General features: G+C 49.5%; 5 protein-coding genes across 5 annotated transcripts; 2 read left to right on the forward strand and 3 right to left on the reverse strand.

Annotated features, from left to right (window-relative positions):
• Positions 1-92: 92 nt before the first annotated feature.
• Positions 93-2402, reverse strand: ANOM_008613 (putative G-patch domain protein (TFIP11); the record flags this gene model as incomplete). Its single annotated transcript, XM_015553869.1, has 1 exon — positions 93-2402. The coding sequence occupies one exon, from the start codon at positions 2400-2402 to the stop codon at positions 93-95; it is 2310 nt and encodes a 769-aa protein (XP_015405027.1).
• Positions 2403-2654: 252 nt separating this feature from the next.
• On the forward strand, positions 2655-5481 carry ANOM_008614 (superoxide dismutase; the record flags this gene model as incomplete). The annotated part of the gene is made up of 6 exons (XM_015553870.1): positions 2655-2889; positions 3012-3418; positions 3472-3539; positions 3592-3675; positions 4046-4634; positions 4738-5481. The coding sequence occupies exons 1-6, from the start codon at positions 2760-2762 to the stop codon at positions 5479-5481; spliced, it is 2022 nt and encodes a 673-aa protein (XP_015405031.1). The 5' UTR covers positions 2655-2759.
• A 792-nt stretch (positions 5482-6273) lies between these two features.
• ANOM_008615 (uncharacterized protein) lies at positions 6274-9908 on the reverse strand (the record flags this gene model as incomplete). Its single annotated transcript, XM_015553871.1, has 6 exons — positions 9782-9908; positions 9352-9599; positions 9179-9262; positions 9054-9125; positions 8674-8954; positions 6274-8616 (listed from the first exon to the last, which is right to left on the reverse strand). Exons 2-6 carry the CDS (start codon positions 9491-9493, stop codon positions 6274-6276), a joined length of 2922 nt encoding a protein of 973 aa, XP_015405032.1. The 5' UTR covers positions 9494-9599; positions 9782-9908.
• Positions 9909-11393: 1485 nt separating this feature from the next.
• Positions 11394-12241, reverse strand: psf3 (DNA replication protein PSF3; the record flags this gene model as incomplete). The annotated part of the gene is made up of 6 exons (XM_015553872.1): positions 11394-11461; positions 11524-11632; positions 11710-11899; positions 11955-12013; positions 12071-12139; positions 12200-12241. 6 exons carry the CDS (start codon positions 12239-12241, stop codon positions 11394-11396), a joined length of 537 nt encoding a protein of 178 aa, XP_015405029.1.
• Positions 12242-15181: 2940 nt separating this feature from the next.
• ANOM_008617 (uncharacterized protein) lies at positions 15182-17827 on the forward strand (the record flags this gene model as incomplete). Its single annotated transcript, XM_015553873.1, has 1 exon — positions 15182-17827. The coding sequence occupies one exon, from the start codon at positions 15182-15184 to the stop codon at positions 17825-17827; it is 2646 nt and encodes an 881-aa protein (XP_015405030.1).
• Between the last annotated feature and the right edge of the window lie 388 nt (positions 17828-18215).

The raw sequence follows: 18215 nt of genomic DNA on the forward strand, positions 1-18215 counted from the left end.
TAAGTAGATATCTAAATACAAGGTATCGTGAAAACCAGCCCAAAACTGTAGACCAGGCTAATATAACAAAAGAAGAAAAAAAGTAAGGGATATCATCTGCTCTCTGCACGCTCCACAAGCTGATCTTCCAATCCCATCGGCTCCCAAATATCCTTTGCTTTCTTGTTCTGCACCCAAACAACGTCTCCCTGGATAAAGGCCACGACACCACCCTTTCCGGTAGCGCTTGCTGTGATTCTGAAAAGAGGTTGACCGTTTTGCGGATGAGCTTCTCGCAATGGGAGCATGATGAGCCCCTGTTCTGTGCACCAGGTTTCGAGGATGTCTTTGAAGGCGACCTCTTCCACGATCTTGGGCTTGCGAGCTTTCGTTGATGGCGCTTCTGCTGGCACATGGGGCTTTTCCTCAGGAATCTGCTCTGCAGTGGTGGATGATGGGGGTGGGAGCTCAGCAGCAGCGCGATCACCCAAACGAGATGCAAGGTCCATGGTCCGCAAACCTTTCTTCCACTCGTCGTCGACGATAGTCAGCTCGTTGACATCTTCGGGAATTTGGGTTCGCCACCAGGAGAACCACTCGCCGACCTCCTCGTAATTTGGGTCATTGGTGAGCCAAATATACAGAATATTGTGCCACTTGGGGAAAAATTCGGCAACCAACAATAACCCGAAGACGTTAGGTTTGAAGAAATCTTTCCATTTGAAGATGTTTTCCAGTGCTGAGACATCTTGGTCTTGTGGGTTGACTTCAAAATCTTCACGAAGATGGCGACCCAGACGTGGTAAGAGGTGGTTTCGTAGACATACATCAAACTCCGAGCCTAACGCATCGCGCCATAGCTGAATGCCATCGACCAAGCCTTTTCTGAGGTCCCACGAATCCAAGACAACGCGGAATTTTCTCTTCGCATCTGAAAGGAGACCTGTAGGCTGTCTTGGGTTGGTGTGTCGGTCATCAAGGTACTGTAGCCATGTGAATAGCCACCATGGGAAGCGAGAACTATGATGTGAGGAAGTGTGGCGTCTGCTGCTGCTTCTAGGCTTCCATTCTTTCAAAGCACCAGTGAGCTTCGGAACCACGAGCTGATCGAGAACGTTCGCCAGAACAAAGTGTGGTATAATCTCTTTCCACGCGACAACGAGAGAAGTGGCTGGCTTTGGGTCATAAACGTCCCAGTCGTTCAGGAGTGCCGAGCGCACACGAGGTAGCCACAAAGTGTATATCATACTTTCATAAGGTGAAGTGGATTGTCGCTGTGCATTTTGATCGTCTTTCTTCCGGGATAGAAGGGGCTGAAGGCGGCGAAGATTTGACACGAGGTATGTCGGATCTTGAAGAGGTTCCCATTCCTCCATCGCTTGGCGGAACAGAGGATGAATGGCCGCAACAGCTGTCTCGGGGAGACGGTATTCATCGATTTCATTCCGATATTTGATTTCCAAGGATTCCAACTTCTCAGTGACTTCGTCAAAGCGTCCCCGCGTGCTCTCATCTTGGAAGATTTCCAAGCTTCCAATGGCAGCGACCAATTCTGTTAGCTGTTCCATACGGAGTTGTTGTGTATCCATTTGCTCCACAAGCTGCGCCTCCTCTAGATCAATGAACTTCTTCCTTTCAGTCAAGCCTTTCCATTCATCCGCAAAAGCCTCTAGGTCATGGCGCGCCCGTTGTGCGATCTTGAGAGCTTCACCTTCACCAGGTTTAACGAATTCGGACGGAGTCATCAAGCCGGCAGTAGAAGTCAACACTCGCTGTTCCTTCCCCGTGGCATCAACCAATGACTTCAAGACATTTGGTACTTCAAGACCAGCCATATCTTCCTCCATCTCTCGAGCTGTACGGAATTGAGGTTTCGCACGTGGTACTGGTGTGCCAGTGCCGCTCCGGCTTCCCTGTTTGCGCGCCTCCTTCTTTTTCTGCCTCCTTTTTCGTTCTTCATCTGAGCTATCCTCTACCACTTCACCTCGTAAGACCGCCGCCCGTTTTTCTTCCTCCCGGGCTTGCTTTGTCTTTTCTCGAACAGCGCCCAAACCAGCACCCTGTGGCCGGGCCTGGGCTTCAATCGGGTTGACGATACCTTGACCACTCGAACCGAGACCTTGACCCTCAACATAGCCCATCTTGGCCATCATGCGCGCGGCGAAGGAGTTTCCTCCCTTGCTCCCTTTACCGCCATTGCTGGAGCCGCCTCTTGGAGTAGCTGGTTGCGTGCTGCTACTCCAGGGGTTGCGACGAGCGCTTCCTAAACCACCAAGTGACGGAGGCGACTCTGAGCGTGACAATGCTCTAGCGAACCCGCGAAAGCCCATCGTGGGGCGAAAATCTTCTTCGTCGGAGCTCATGTCGTCAATTTTACGTTTTTGGCCGGCGGATGGTGAGGCCGGGGGAGAATCTGAATCCATGGCCGATCACAGGTGTCAGGATAAGGAGTGTGCGGTATCTCGGAGCGGTCGAATAGGGGAGAAAGGCAGTGAAACGGTCAAGCGACACGTTTGAGGTCCATGAAGGAGCTGTCAGTTGAGATCCGCACGATAACGAGAAAGGAAAGTTGATTATCGGACATTTCGGCGCGGGGAAAATTCAAGTCCGAGGGGCCGAGCAACAATGACGTTCGTTGCATCGAATCTCCCTTCCGGTTATTTTCACCTCACTTCCTCTTCTTCTCTTCTTCTCCTTTACCACTCTCCTCTCTTTTGCTTTTCGTCACTACTTTGTAAACGTAACTCAATTCCATTGATACATAAAAATCCATACCAACCATGGCTGCCTCTCTTATCCGTACCTCTGCCCGTGCCGCTCTTCGCACTGGAGCTTCGGCTACTCCCAAAGCTGCGGGTGTTGCGGGTTTGACCTTTGCCCGTGGCAAGGCCACTCTGCCTGACCTGGCTTGTATGGCTCTCCCCCTTCCCTAGAACATGTCAATTTGCCCGCCTGTTGTGTTGTATTCCGTTCTATCTTCTTTCTCTTCTATCTTGGCAGTGCGAATGAGTAGTTGGTTGACTGGATAACAGATGACTATGGCGCCCTTGAGCCCTCTATCTCCGGAAAGATCATGGAGCTTCACCACAAGAACCACCACCAGACCTATGTCAACAGCTACAATGCTGCCATCGAACAGCTCCAGGAGGCTGTCGCCAAGGAGGACATCGCCGCCCAGATCAACCTCAAGCCCCTGATCAACTTCCACGGTGGTGGCCACATCAACCACACTCTTTTCTGGGAGAACCTTGCCCCTAAGAGCCAGGGCGGTGGTGAGCCCCCATCTGGAGCTTTGGCCAAGGCCATCGACGACAGCTTCGGCAACTTGGGAGAGTTCCAAAGCAAGATGAATGCCGCCCTCGCTGGCATTCAGGGAAGCGGATGGGCTTGGCTCGTTAAGGACAAGCAGACCGGAAACATCGGAATCAAGACCTATGCCGTAAGTTCCTCCTTATGAGCGCCTCAGGATACAGGTAGCTAACTTCCGACCAGAACCAGGACCCTGTCGTTGGCCAGTTCCAGCCTCTTCTCGGCATCGATGCTTGGGAGCACGCCTACTAGTAAGTTTTCTTTAACAGAATGTCTCCTGGGCAATAACTAATACCGGGTTAGCCTTCAATACCAGAACCGCAAGGCCGAGTACTTCAGCGCCATCTGGGATGTCATCAACTGGAAGGCCGTTGAGAAGCGCTTTTCGTAAGCGTGCAAACAAAAGTGTTGTGATTTAACGCAGCTTGATGAGCGCCTTGTTTCCGTTGTGTCCAGAGTGATATTGTGTAATGTCTGATCAGGCTGTACTTGTAGCCCTAATGCAATTGGATACGCCTCGTGTGTATGTATAAAAATATATATATATACTACTCCGTACTTGTTGACTTCGTACTGGACGTAAATACCGTTGGTGCACTAGCCACAGTGGCTGATCACATGCTCCCGTCGCATTCCGCAGTTTCCGGTAAGCTTGTTTCTTCTTTTGGTATCCACTCCTCCGCCCTCTCCGGAGCTTCTTTCTCATCTCAACTCTCAACGGCCAATTCTCTCAAAATGTCCGCTGAAAGCCCTGGAGAAAAGCGCGGTGGCTTTCGGGCGTCTTCGCCGGCGCTCTCCGACCTAAGAAATCCCGTCAGGTCCTCCGGAAGGCATCGGCTCCGAATCTAAGAGAAGCTTTACCAAGCAAAGATGACGTCCCGGAGGTGCCTTCGCTGACCCCATGGGAGGCCCACCGACTCAAATACCGAGAAGCAAATCTTCAGAAAGATACACAGCTAGGCGAAGTCCGTGATCATACCGCAATGCTGCATTCGATTGGTGTGGGAGATCTCGACCCTTCCGACCCAAACGTGCAACTACACGAATTCGACAACAGACCGCCAGGCGAGCCCGTGATTGCCAGCTTAACATCAGACCTCTGGGCCAAGGTCGCTGAGTATCTCAATCCCGCCGAGAGAGCCAGTCTGGCTTTCTCCAGCCGAACACTATACACTCGTCTGGGCCGCGAGCCCTGGATAACTATAAACCTCCCAGAAAACCACGACTACAAGGCGGACTTCCTCATCTCACAAGACAGACTACTCCCTCACCATCTCCTCTGTTTCCCCTGCGGCAAATACCATCGCCGCACACAAGAAGGCTGCGAAAAGCTCGAGCCCGCAGACGTAGTCAATCCGCTCTTCGACTGCCCCACGCCCGCAACACGCCCGCCCAGCACCCCGCCACCGCATCACCCACGGTCGAGTCCTCTACTTCACCTTCCACCAGCTCGTCATGCGCGCATACCGATTCGGACCGAGCTACGGCATCCCACCTGACTCCCTATGCCGTCGCTGGCGCAGGGACGGCTGGTACCACCAGACCCGATACCACATCCACCACGGCCGACTGCTCATGCGGGTCGTGAGCACCTGCTTCGCTGACCCAGGTCTCAGTGTCAGCGAACAGCGACTTCTCCTCTACTCGCGCGATGATTACTGGCCATATTTCTCCGTCTGCGCGCACTGGCGCGACGGCGAACTCATGAACATCTGCAAATGCGCCCTCGGCCACATCCCCGTCCCCCGCACCACAAACGGTCTGCAGGGCCTCGAGCACCGCGCAAAAGACATGTACCACCGTCGAATCCACAACCCTAACGCCCTCACATCACTCTGCGGTAAGTGCCGGCCCATGCGTCGCTGCCCCGAGTGTCCCTCCGAGTATCTGGTTGAGGTCAAGCTCACCGAGGATCGGAGTGGTTCGCAGCGCAACGTGTTCCGGCATGCGATTGTCGTGACACGGTGGACTGATTTGGGAGATGGGCGGTCGCCGCGGTTGTCGAGGGAGTGGGCGGCGATAAATGGGGACGAGGCGGGGAAGGGGTACGATTCTTTTGCGGAGATCGGGAAGAGGGCTATTTCGGGGATCTTTGAGTCGGCTATTACGGATGACACTTTGCCTGGGCAGAGGATTCTTTCAATGAATCCCAAGGGGAAGAAGCTGGGCGAAGCTGGGAATACTTGGTATTGAGGTTCTTCATTTCTACTCTGCTTTGGGCGTTATAGGCGGTGAAAAGGGGAGGGGTCTTTTGGGGTGACTTTTTGTATTGTACTGTAGTTTACTCGAGGAGGAGTTTGGGCTGGATGGGTTTGGTTGGATAAATTGTACGGATTTATATAGATTGGATTCGAATGGCCGACTCGTGAACCAGCATGATAGTTTATATGGCAATAATAGGAAGAGGCGAATTGAAACTCATACATAACTTCATAAGATAGACGACTTTCTCGAAACGAAGAGATAAAAAGTAAAAGGGAATCAACAGAAAGGGGGGGGGGGAAATAACAATAATAAATCGATAATACAAGACAAAACACAAAAGATGCTAATGAATGAGGACCCCTCCAAGATGCAAACGTAATTGAACATCAGTCATCGCAATTCAAAAATCACTTGGATATGCAAACCACTGTAGGAAATAGGACATGAAGGAAATTCATAGAGAGTGACTGGGGTGAGAGTGGGATAAAGAGAGGACAAATTACAAAGGAAGGAAGGAAGGATAGACAACGGTAGTTCGTACCAACCAGACACCAAAAGACATAAGAAATCCAGACAGTGACTCCTAACCTCTCAGACACGAATGCTATGCAAATACTTGTACAATCCATGCCATCTGTTAGACTATAACTCGTGGGGTATCGTGACGCATTAAAACAAAAGAACTAGAGTAGACCGTATAGTGGTGAAGAGATAATGGATGCTGATTTTTCGGTTTGCGTTTCTTGTTGTATATCGTGTACACGGTCTCTCGAGGTTAGATTAAATTCGACGGCGACGATCCACATATCTAGGCCGTCGGGCTGTCTCTTCTTCTACCCAAGAGATCCGCTTCGTACTAGACGCGAAGTCTTCAACGGCAACATTCATGGAAGCTAAATGAGCATCCCTGACCTCAGTGCTCGCAACCGGAAATTCATAGGCTAAACGGGAGGGGGTTCTGTCCTTGAATGACGAACTGGACTGCGTGGACATCGCAGAGGAATCAGGTTCAGATTTCTTATGGGACGACCCAAAACCGCTGGCCCCTTTCATCCAGCCGAAGATTCCAAGTGAGCTCCGTCTTTTGTGTCCTTTGCCGTGAGACGAGGGTGGCCTGTTTACGGTACTATGTGACAGCATGTTGGAATCTGTAAATGAATGAGGAAGGGTTCTGCGCATATCGTCACCCTTTGTATCGGCATATGCAAGGGCAGGTGTACGGCCGTTGTCATAGGATGTGGGCGAATAATCGTTTTGATTTGTACTGGCCGACTTCGAAGGGCCCATTTGTCTAATCTTGGGGATGATTGGAGAGGGTGCTCCATCCTGTTCATTCGTGGCATCAGGAATGGGTGATGGTTGGAGACGGCGGGTCGCTTTTGAGCCTCCAAAAAACCGAGGCCGGAAACTGATTTTTCGTCGAGGTTCTGGGTCCGGCTCAGGCTGGCGAACAGGTTCCAGGGAGCCTAGATCAAGCGTGGGTATAATCGGAAGGTCCGGCACGGTCGAGTCAACGCTATGGCGACGCCCAAGGAATGAGGACTGGCTTGGAGCTCTAGTACCACCTGGTCGAGACTTGGTAGGAACAGGGCCAATAGCCGGGGCGAGGGCACGAGTCTTCCCAGTGGGGTTACCGGATTTCGCTGCTTCCACCCAATCTTGAGGGGTAAGGGGCGGTGATATAGATGGTGCATCCAAAGCGGGCTCTTCAGCCTCATCGCACTTAGGTGACGAGTAATAGTTGTTGTCTATCTTCGAGAGAACATGTTCCAGATCATCCCGGTTGAACAGGACTCCGTTTCCATAGTAGCCAAAGTTCGACCCATGGACTGGCTGCTGGCTTTGCATGTAGCCGGTCCTTGATGATATGCTATCCAAGGGAAATATAGCAGGAGCTTCGTCTCGTTCGTCGGGACTAAGCGGTGGGTGCATAACCTCACTAATGTTGGTATCTGTACCATCAGTCAGCCTGCTATTGCCGGAGCTTTGCCTGGTGGTCAGCTCGTCTGCGGAACGAGGACGGCGAAGTCCCCGCTTAAGAACCGCAATCTGATCAACCTGGCTCTTCTCCGTAGCGCTGCCGTTGGACCGGTTGGTTCCGAATGCATGTGCGGTACTCATCGTGTCAGGGGTAGGAGGTAGCCTAGAACTTCCAAAAACGCTGTCAATCTGTGTCTTTTGACTAGAGCTATTATCGCAAGAGATGCTTTCAAAGCTTGGCTTATCAGTGTCTCTGAAAACATCTAGCACAGGCCGAATATTCATTCTCGGAGTGCCTTCTGGATCGATATCTGGCTTCGGCGGAGTCCATGAGCTAAAACGTAACCGATCCCTTTCTCGATCTTCTCTCGTAAGGGGTGAGAATATGGAACTCTGCGCTGTCGATGCTCTCTTGCGAACAGGTATTTCGATTTCATCAAAGTCATTACACGCCCCAGTGATATCTCCTATATGCAGTTCACTACATTCACTCAGTGCACTAAGCCTCGGGGAATCAGGTTCGCCGGTCTCGTTCATGGAGTGGAGGCTTTCGGAATTCGTAAGTATGCTCATTTCGGAGCGAGACTGTTCGTCAGCAGGATTGTAGACACTTCGCAGGGCCGCCGTGTTTTGGTTCTCGTGAAGGAGAAACGACGGTGCTCTCTTGAGATGGCGTGTACCCGAAGACCTTCGGCGATGCTGGTCACCAAAAGTTGCACCTCTCTTTGAGGATATCCGTTCTGGGATATCCACAGGCGTAGGAGACTTGGGCGTTTCAATAGCTGGGCCTGGGCCATCAGGCGTAGAAGGTCGGGCTGTAGAAGGTCTAGAATGATCTCCGGCTGCTTCTAGCTCCTCCACTCTCGCTTCGAGCTGACAGATTAATTCTACCGCCTCTGTCACAGCCTGGTCTCGTTTATCAATTTCCTGCCGTAATTGCTCGTTGGACTCCCGCAACCTCTGATTGTCTTCTTCGGCATCCCGCAACTCCTGTAGCTCGTCCTCTAAATCCCGCAGGCGTTGGAGCTCTTCTTCCATCTCCAACATCCGCTCAAGCTTCTTTTCCATTGCCGCCATTTGCTGGGCACGGTGAAAGATCTCGAGTTTCAAGTCAAAGTTCTGCTTGTTCATCTTCGAGATATACTATCATTCTATTAGTGACTGCAGGATCATGGTAGAAGCTACCATGGCGCCACTCACTTGGTCCATTTCTCGCATCCCCATCTCCCGGGGTTGCTTTAGACCCACAGCCAGAGCATTATTGATCTTTCGTTGCCGATCAGAGCCCGGCTCTTCCTGTGACTGGGCCTGAGAGTTGGAGCGGGAACGGCCTGGCGTACGAGGCGTACGGGGTCCATTGTCGTCCGTGTCTTCTGAAGTTGTGCCACGCGACCCCCGAGTCGCACGCTGCTCTTTCAACAGGTCTTGTAGCAGAGAGGAGGATGGGTTCACCAGCGATGTTGATCCAGTTTCGGGGGTTTCTACGGAGAACCATCACGTTAGTATTCCAGATATTGTGTATGAGACATGAATATGTCTAATGATCTGTTGATTGCACAACAATCACATTGCAAACATACTTGATCTAGAGGTTTGCGAGCTCGGTTTGGGCGAGCCGGTCACAGAAGACAGATCATGCGGCCATGACATTTCTGTATGGCACATTAGCATCACCTGAATATCCCGCAGCCTTCAAAAATCGTACCAGTATTCATTTGTGACGGAGTATCCATCCTAATCCGTCTCTTGACCCGAGTGAGCGCTGCAGGTTTTGGCGATTGAGAGTTACCTTGAAGGAACAAGTGAATAGTTAGTATACGGTTGTGAAGTCTGGTATCCCTTGAATCATTCAAGGGAGGGGAGGCTGGGTTAACCAACTCTTCAGTTCCGGACTCTGTCTTGGGGGCGTATGGCCAGTTGGGAGAGCCGTGGCCGGGGAAGGGTATAGGCAATTTCGCAATGACGAAGGGGTGGTTGAGTGCACCGAGGTGGTGCTTCGCCTTTGGGGTGATTTGTCCATGCCGGTTCGAGATCCCTAGATGACGAACTCGGCTACCGAACGCGCATAATTGACAAGATGCACGACACGAACGTAGAGTGCAGGAGAACAGTGCGACTATGTCCACCTAATGCGCGCGTTTCATTAAAGGCGGAGATTTAAATCGACAGGTCGAGTGAGAAAATGAGCTAAGTTCACACTCCCTATTGGGCGAGTGGCGATGCGAGGAGTCTGGCGCAGAGATACAGGTCGAGGATGGGTTCTCGTGAATCGTAGGAGCTGCAGGGAATTGGCAGGGTAACAACGCGCACACAGCGAAAGCACCGCGCAAAAGAAATGGTAGCGAGGCAAGTACGTAACTTTCTAGATGTGAGGGGAGAGAGGAGAAAAGATTAAAATGTGACGGGAAAAGGTATGACGAGTCGATCGTCACAGCCAAGAAAGGAGGGTGACGGAGAGAAAGAGTAGGTAAAGAAAAAAAAAGAATCCCCACACGCTGCACGATCCCATTACAACTCTCCTTCTGGTTAGTCTTATTTCTGCGAACGGGATATTACCCTTATTTCCCCCCCATCCATGGATCAGTTGGGAATGTCCGGTTACCATGCGACAACAATTGAAATTGTGGAGAGGATTGGAACTGAATGTTGTGACACCTTCTTGACACTTGATTGCTGGCTAGTTGCATTCCCTGTTCATTCCTCCGTATCTCTCTATCTCTCGCGCACTCTCTTCTTTCATCCAAGAATGTGTCGAATGTTCAATCCCTCTCAACAACCCCAAGTCATCGTCTAGTCTTCAATCAACAAGCGTGATAGGTCCCCCGGCAAAGACAAGCACTAAAACCACTAAAGGCATAGTCGGGACCTTACGGTAGTCCCACCGTCGGTTGATCGTCCTTTCCTACTAACTCAACGCAGTCTTGTTGAAGGGGTTCATTCTAAGAAAGAGACCAATCGGAAAGCCACATCCCTCGGCTGTTTCATCGCTCACCAATGAGCATTGCAGATTCCATTTAATGAATCCTCCAACTGTCGCAAGGGCTGGACTCTTGACTACTACTAAGGACTAACTAAAGTAGTACTAGTAGTTGTTAGTTCAATGGTGGAAGGTTTCCCTTCTTGCCATACCAACCGTTTCAACCCCCTGCCCATCGACCATCCAGCTGATCTTCTTAACCTTAGCAGACCGTTTGGAAAAAGAATGCAAACGTCAACATCCCACAAGAAACAAGCAACTTCCTCATGACCCCACCCAATACTTCTTGGAACGCTTCCAAGAAATATAGATACAAATTCAAGATACTTACTCCATTGCAGTCCCGACAACCAGAAGCTACTAAGTTGCTATGTAAACAAAGCCCCACAGAAAGGATCAGCCCACGATGCCCGCGTCTCGCTTCCAGCTACACCGCCAAAAGCAATCCTAATCTTACTCGGTCGGTTCTGAACCTTGTACAAGATGTTCCTGTGCAGTAACTAGTATTCCACCGCATTAATCAGGAACATATAAAGTTAGCCTTTCCTAATGGCCCGGCAGACCTCTTCGACTTCATACTACAGTATATAGTTTCGGACTGCAGTGCACACCCCCCTGCCTCTGTAGTACGCATATGTAGCCCACATTGCTAGTTTGCGGCTATTTGTAACCGTCTAGGGTTTCGATCGAGAGTACACACTGATAATCCTCAAAGGTATGTGGCTAAGATAAAACGCCCATGAAGCTTGTTAAATTTAAGTCTACTTAAAAGCAAAATAGCTCGCAAGCTCCTTTCTATGCGAGTGCCAATTCCATATAACTCCACCAACACAGCAAGCCCTAAGCACATGACTAGCGTCCCGGGCAAAAGAATAAACATAGCTCATATGACGAGCACAGCTCAATCTGTTAAATTTGGACGGTGATACTTTTCCCCCTCGAACTACCTCTTCTTAGCCTCCCCAGCCCATATCCGTGTCTCCTTGGCACTATCATGGGCCACGCGGAACACTAGACTGAGTGATTAGAAACAAGCCAGAAGGTTGTAAGCTGTAGAGTTGGTTTCCACGTACACTGCCTCTCCGTTTCATCTAACCCCCGCAGAAACTCAACGCCGTCACCAAGAGCTCCCTTTGGGTTGTGGGCATGGTCAGCAATCTCTGAGGCGCGCTTCTTGAATGTCTATATGAGTTATTAGCCAAGGCATTTCTCCTTCTCCTCCTCCTCCTTATTCCTCGGATGTGCGGGGGTGAACAGACATTAATAAGAACATCGACCATCTCTTCCTCCTCAAAAAGCTCCAAAACTCGCTCACTCAAACTATAGAAATGCGGCGCTAATGCCCGCAGATCAACAGTCCGAGGGTCTGCTTTTAAGGCGTTCATGACCCGTTCTGACAATGCTGAAGGGATATCTAGTGTGACTAGACGAGAAGTGCCCAGTCGAGCTCTTTGCTAATTTAGATACGGTCTGATTGGGGGTTTGGGGGTTGTTCAGATCTCACCCGATAGAGAGCATTTCACCCAGCCATAATGGGAGGTCGATGCGAGTACCAGCTTTGATCTGATGTTGTCAATCCACGGCCATCCTCGTTGGTTGTAATCCAAATCATAAGCTTACATTGTCGCCCGGATTGCCTTCTAGAATGCCAAGCCCTGGCACCTCGAGTTCAAATGTGCAGGGCAATTTCTATCACCGTGAGACATTAAAAACACGTCCAACTGGTACGTGTAGATTTTCGTGACGTACCTGGGCATCTGTTAAGATAGAGTCAATATCATAGTATGACATTTCGAAGGAGTTGGATTGTGTAACTGTCTCTTAATCTAGAATTTGAACCTGATCAGCGACCTCACTTCTTGAAGTCACCTGTCACTTTGAGGCGCGTCCCGCATTTCGCGATGTCACGTGTGCCGTTATCGTTTTTAGAGGGTACTTTAAGAGCCTCGTAGCTTGACATGCACAGCAGTAATATTTAACTTTTGGTCTTTAACCTATTGACTTCTCCTGTTTCCTTTTCGTTGTAGAGAAGGATTTCAGATGTCATCTTTCGTTGATTCCGGTGACGTCATTGTCGTGCTACTAGGTTTGGGGCCTCGAAAATATATAAATATCCTTCTGGGAGTTCACGGCTTTTCTCTAGTTTAAGTCCACTCCATATAGGGAAACAGCAGGAACTGTACATATCCAAAGTTTATTTTGCATACTCAGATTTGTTCCCTGACCTTATCTATATCATAGAAACAGTACGTATAATATGTTCCTGTCACCCTGCATAACATGACGGAAATGCCCCGAGGGAGATACATCAGAGGTATTTCTTAACACAACCTGCCCCCTTTCAAAACTAAATATGAGTACTGAAATCCATTATAGCCATAATCCAATCCCTTGTAAGGCTATTCAGCCAGCCCCTCACAGGGTATTCTCCTGCTTTAGAAGCTCAATCGGGCTAAATCTGTGCGCTCTCTTAATACCCGAGGAGGAATATCAGCACCCTCAAAGTATTCTATGGGCTACTTTGTACCGTATGGCACATTAGGCATTCCTTTCTAATGCCGCCCAGGTCACAAACTCAGGATATTATGGTCTTGCTGCTTAGTGTGTGTGTTACAGGCTCAATCGTGGTTACCTACCGCTGTTGTAGCTTACCTTTATATCTACCTGAATGATCTTTTTAGTTGCTGTACATTGTCCTGATAGCGGCTTTGATGTTCCATTCTGCGAGCGCTCATAGTTCGATGTGACTATCCTATCCATCCTGACTATCCCAATGGAAGTATGACTAGCGATACGATGTAGACCGTAAGTGGATACTCACTAGCCAAGGACAAACAGATACAATCGAGATAGTACCGTGGAATTGGGACTTGGTCGACTAAGGATGGAAACGTCGCCTGGATAAGTACCATCAGTAACGCCCCGCTTATCAGTCCACTGCAAGACAAAACAGATTGCTGAAGAACATGTTTGATGCCGTTGCATCGTTATATTTGAATAGACATGTACATACCTCATGGTTTACAATATACTGTGTAAAACGAAGATACACCTCGTAAGCACCTTAATGCCACTAGTAATCGGATAGTGTGGACATGGATGTACTGGTAAGCGGAAAACAAGAGACCCTTGCATATACTGTATGATAAACTTCTGGTAGATACCAGTAAGGTCTCTCATTCTCCATATAAGCAATAAGTAGTCTTATTTCAAGACTTATGTATACCTCTCTTGGAATCTCTACAACATGATTGTTGATGCTGTAAGAGTGTGTTGAAAACGGAACCGCTGAAAAGGTACAGTGGAGTCAAGTAATACACAAGTTCACGTATGAAAGGGTCTAGAACATGGAATTTCCATCAATCACCAACGCCAAGACGCTACTATCGAGTGGATTTATTGCATTCAGGAACATTCCAAGAGATTCAGATGTAGTCTGTAACCAGTGTCATTGACATTGTACTCTTGAGTTTAATTCATCTTATATATGAAGCGCCTTGATCTGTTAGATGCTTAGCTGTCACATTACAAAACCGGTAAGACACTACTAGCACTTCGATTTGAAGATTCTCACTAATCGTCCTGCAGGACGGACCGAGGCGCAGTTCGATAGTGTAGTGCGGAGGATGAGGATAAGACATTTAATAGTAATTAATGGTTGTGCTAATGAAATTGTGCACTCTCAGCTCATCAACTCAGGAGTCGATTATTGATTTATTGACCCAGATTTGATGGTAGATTTGAATTTGAGTGGTTGCTATATCCGGCGTCGGCTGTTTGATGTATCAAGTTCTTACAAATATTCATCATCTGCAAGCAGGTAGTTCCTGCAAAGCTGACAAGCTTGATGCGTGTGAATGCAATTGACTGTCAAGATAATTTTAGGATTGGAAATTAGTATTACGATTCGAGATAAATTTCCTTTTTGCATATTAAAGTGCAGGTGATGAAAAATGTCTGTCTTTATCAGGCTACTAGTTTAATTAGGGTTGCCTGTAAACATGGTGGCGGATAATTTAGTCTGTTTCTCCCCATGATCCAAATTTAGCTCACCTAGAAAAGAAAAAAAATAATTCAAGAAAATTAAAAAGTGCGAAAGGAACCAACGGTGGAAACATGACAAGAATGGACAATACATATTCCTCCTATACTTTAAGGGTCTAATAAGGGGGACCTCCAGTTGGTTAATACATTCCACAGACCATACAAAACAAAAATAGGTACATACAGGCAGTACAGAGTACTGTACCTAGTACGTACTACTTCATCCCTCTGGATTTAACCAATTCCGTTCACCATCCAGGAGTATGGTACTGTACAGTATGTATGCGATCCCAACTCTCATGCCCTGTTTTGTACGTCTTTGGTAGTTAATCTGAATCCGTCATCCTCATCCTACTTTTCCAAGTTATTTTTTTTCTTTTTCTTGTTTCTCTCTCTCTCTCTCTTTGCTTTTTCACACCTGCTTATCCTCTAAGTTCTCTCCTTTTATTTCTCTTGTGTCTCAAAAATTTCCCTTTCCCTTCCTTTCTATCCCTAACGTCCGATTTGATTGTGATGACCTTTGTCTTGGAAGGCCTCTCCCGCCTTATCTCTCCCTGATTGCTACCAAACGCCCCTAAGAACCTTCCCCTCTTTTGGGAATTTTTTTTTTGGGTGGATCACACGACAGAGTGCCTTTTCTCTTGATGGCCCTTGATTGCACCCTGCCATCCTCAACCACATATCAAAATGGCGTACAACGCTGTTTCTCAAACCGACCACGAGGTGGCTTCCAACGCGACCGATTCTGATGTCTCCCGAAGCTCGTCGCCGCACAAATCGACCTTCCAACAACTTCCTTTAGATGCCGATCATATTGGCGGAGGAACTTATCTGCAGCCAGCCAAAACCGCCGAGGATTCTAGCATGGGCCGGTTAGGTTCGTTGATCCGGTCCATGACCTCCACAAGCTATGACATGGTTGAGGAAGATGACTACGACGTCGCCGATCCTCCGACAAACCGGAGGTCTAATAGTCTCCGTCGCGTTGCGCCGCTAGACACTAGAGCTGCCCACGCCGGCTCCCCTGAACCTCCCCTGCGATCTCCGATCACCGATACCCCTGTTCCTCTCAGCCATCCCACCCCAGATCTTCAATCGCTACAAGGTGCCTATTTGAATAATGTAGAGAGGCTGGAAAGGAGTGCCGAACAACTTAGCTCCAGCTCGGCGGATATTGGCAGCGAAATCCGCAAGATGGATCGTGAACAGAAGAGGCGCTCGGTCAGCTCAGTCTCCAATTCCGTCCGTGAAAGCAACCCCATGAAGGGAACAGTACCATCCAGCCAAGGGTCGATTATGTCTGCCTCTCGATTAGCCCAAGTTTCCGAACATATGCCCGAGGAAAGATTCTCCCAGTCGATGATGCACGTTTCTACCGATTCTAACCCCCCTCCACAACCACCTGCTCCCGCAGAGCCCGACTTTGCCTACCATGGCCAGTATAGCCACATCCCGGATGAAATTCAACGACCATCCTCGGCTGCGTCAGGGGACACCTTTCAACAGGCCAGGGTTCTATTCACCGACTTTGATGGTGTGCATTATGTTCCCCACGATAAAAGCCTAGAGCTTGGGCGACAAGTATCTTTGACAAGGCCGCCTCTGGCGAGCGGACCGGAGTCGTACAAGGAGCCGCAGACCGGCGAGAATATGGTATATTATCCTGCTCCGGTGCCGATGATGCTTAATTTGCCACCGCGGCTGTCACAGAAGCCTACCGTTGAACAAGAAAAGCGTCGGACGCAGTTGCTTGGATCAGTCACTGCTGAAAACCGAAAATCGGCTCCTTGGCTGTCTGATCAGGCTCTAGGCGATACAAAAGATTCCAAGCGTGAGAAGCAGCCAGCGGATCTGCCTCCGCAGCTTCGTGCTAGTGTTTTCTTTGAACAACCCCCCACACCACTTGACGTAGAAGTCAAACAGTCTTCCGCGGTTGCGACGCTTGACAGCATTCTCGATGCCTCGACAAATGCGCCGGTTACTGCCTTCACAGACCATCCGTACGCTGGCGCTGTCGGTTCAGAAGTGTACGCCAACAAGGCATCATCTAAAGACTTGGCGGCGCAGAAGAAGAAACACATGTCAAGGAGTACCCTCAGAGTCGACAATCCCTCCTCTGACTCGGATGCCAGGGCAAGTTCATTCGCCTCACATCACTTGTACCACCAAACAGAAGCCGATGCAGCAGACATGCATGAGGGTACTTCATTACGTGAAGGCGCTCGTGATGGAGATGATGCTGAGCATGATCCCCACGAGGACGAGGAAGACGAAAGCAACGAACAAGAGGTTCCATTTACAGGACCTCCTTCTACCTTGTTAGCGGAACTCGAAATGAGAAAACACGAGCTGCGGCAACGACAGCGGACTGCTGTCAATTCTGTAGGACTGCATTCAACGCTTCTCCAGCTTGATGCTGTTGCCCAGAAGCAGAGTGAACATAGAAGACATCGGCCTGTTACCCTTGCTTGGGAAGGTCCCGATGTTAACAAGCCAGACGATGATGGCGATGACGATGTGCCCCTCGGAATGCTTTTTCCCGAGAAGGCTACTGCTACTGATGATAACAGGCCCTTGGGTCTCATGGAGAGGCGCGAATTAGAAGAAAGCGAGCCCTTGAGCAGGCGCCGCGCGAGATTGCGGGGTGAACCACCACCTCCTCCACCACGCAGCCCAGACAACCGTCCGACTACCATGTACACGCAGAATGTACAGGAGCCCGCTGAGGGTGATAGTGGCGACGAAGGGGAGACCCTGGCCGATCGTTTGAAGCGCTTGAAGGGTAACGACCGCCGTAAATCTGCAACAGGAAGTGAATTTGCCGACGAGATACTAGCGGAGGTTGACCACATGAATGGTAACGACAAGGAGAAAGAAGACGAGGGAGCGCCAGAAGAGGAAACCTTGGCTCAACGCCGAGCACGTCTTCAGAAGGAAGCGGAGTCACGAAATTCGACTCTGAAGGTGCCCAGGTACCGAAGAAGTATGGCGGACCTACTTCATGCCCGACGGCCGGCCCCTGGAGGACGACCAATTTCCAGGGAGGCCCCATTGCATCGTACTTCGACCTACCAAACTCCTTACGATAGTCGCATGTCTCTCCAATTCTCGGCGCACCCCGGACAGCCGGTGCCATCGAGATTTGCCCAATACCAAGGACCTGCAAGGACCGATTCCTTTGGATATGGACCAGCCCACCCGAATACATTTTACAGCGATGCTATACTGGGGATGAATCATCTGAGCTATGTTGCGCCGCATAAGCCCGTACGACCAGGCGTCGAGACGGGCCAGCGTGAGATGATTGACCGATGGAGACAGAGTATAGTATAAGGCCGTCCTTTTACTTCTTACTTCCTTATTTACCATTACCACATCGTTAATTTTCGTTCTGCGTTGGTTGAAGGATGGATAGGTTTCTTGAGCGCATATTGTTATTTATGATGATTGGAAGCATGGGTCATTGCGGTGTCCTGTAGATTAGCGAACGCATTGCATTGCAAGTATGTATAGTATTTCATTTTCATTTTACTCTTCAGTAATCAAGGCGAATGATCTGGCGCGATGCTGTTGTTTCTGAGCTCTGTTATCCTTGACGGGGGCCTGCACCGGGGATCCTTATCATAGCTTGAAGGATGCCAAGCTTTCAGTGCCTGCCAATTCAGGCCCGTTTGGAACGAGACCATATCCGGAGCCCCTGAGAACTCTTTCCTTTCTTTTT

This window comes from Aspergillus nomiae, assembly GCF_001204775.2.
Source record: "Aspergillus nomiae NRRL 13137 chromosome Unknown contig00227, whole genome shotgun sequence".
Taxonomy (NCBI): domain Eukaryota; kingdom Fungi; phylum Ascomycota; class Eurotiomycetes; order Eurotiales; family Aspergillaceae; genus Aspergillus; species Aspergillus nomiae.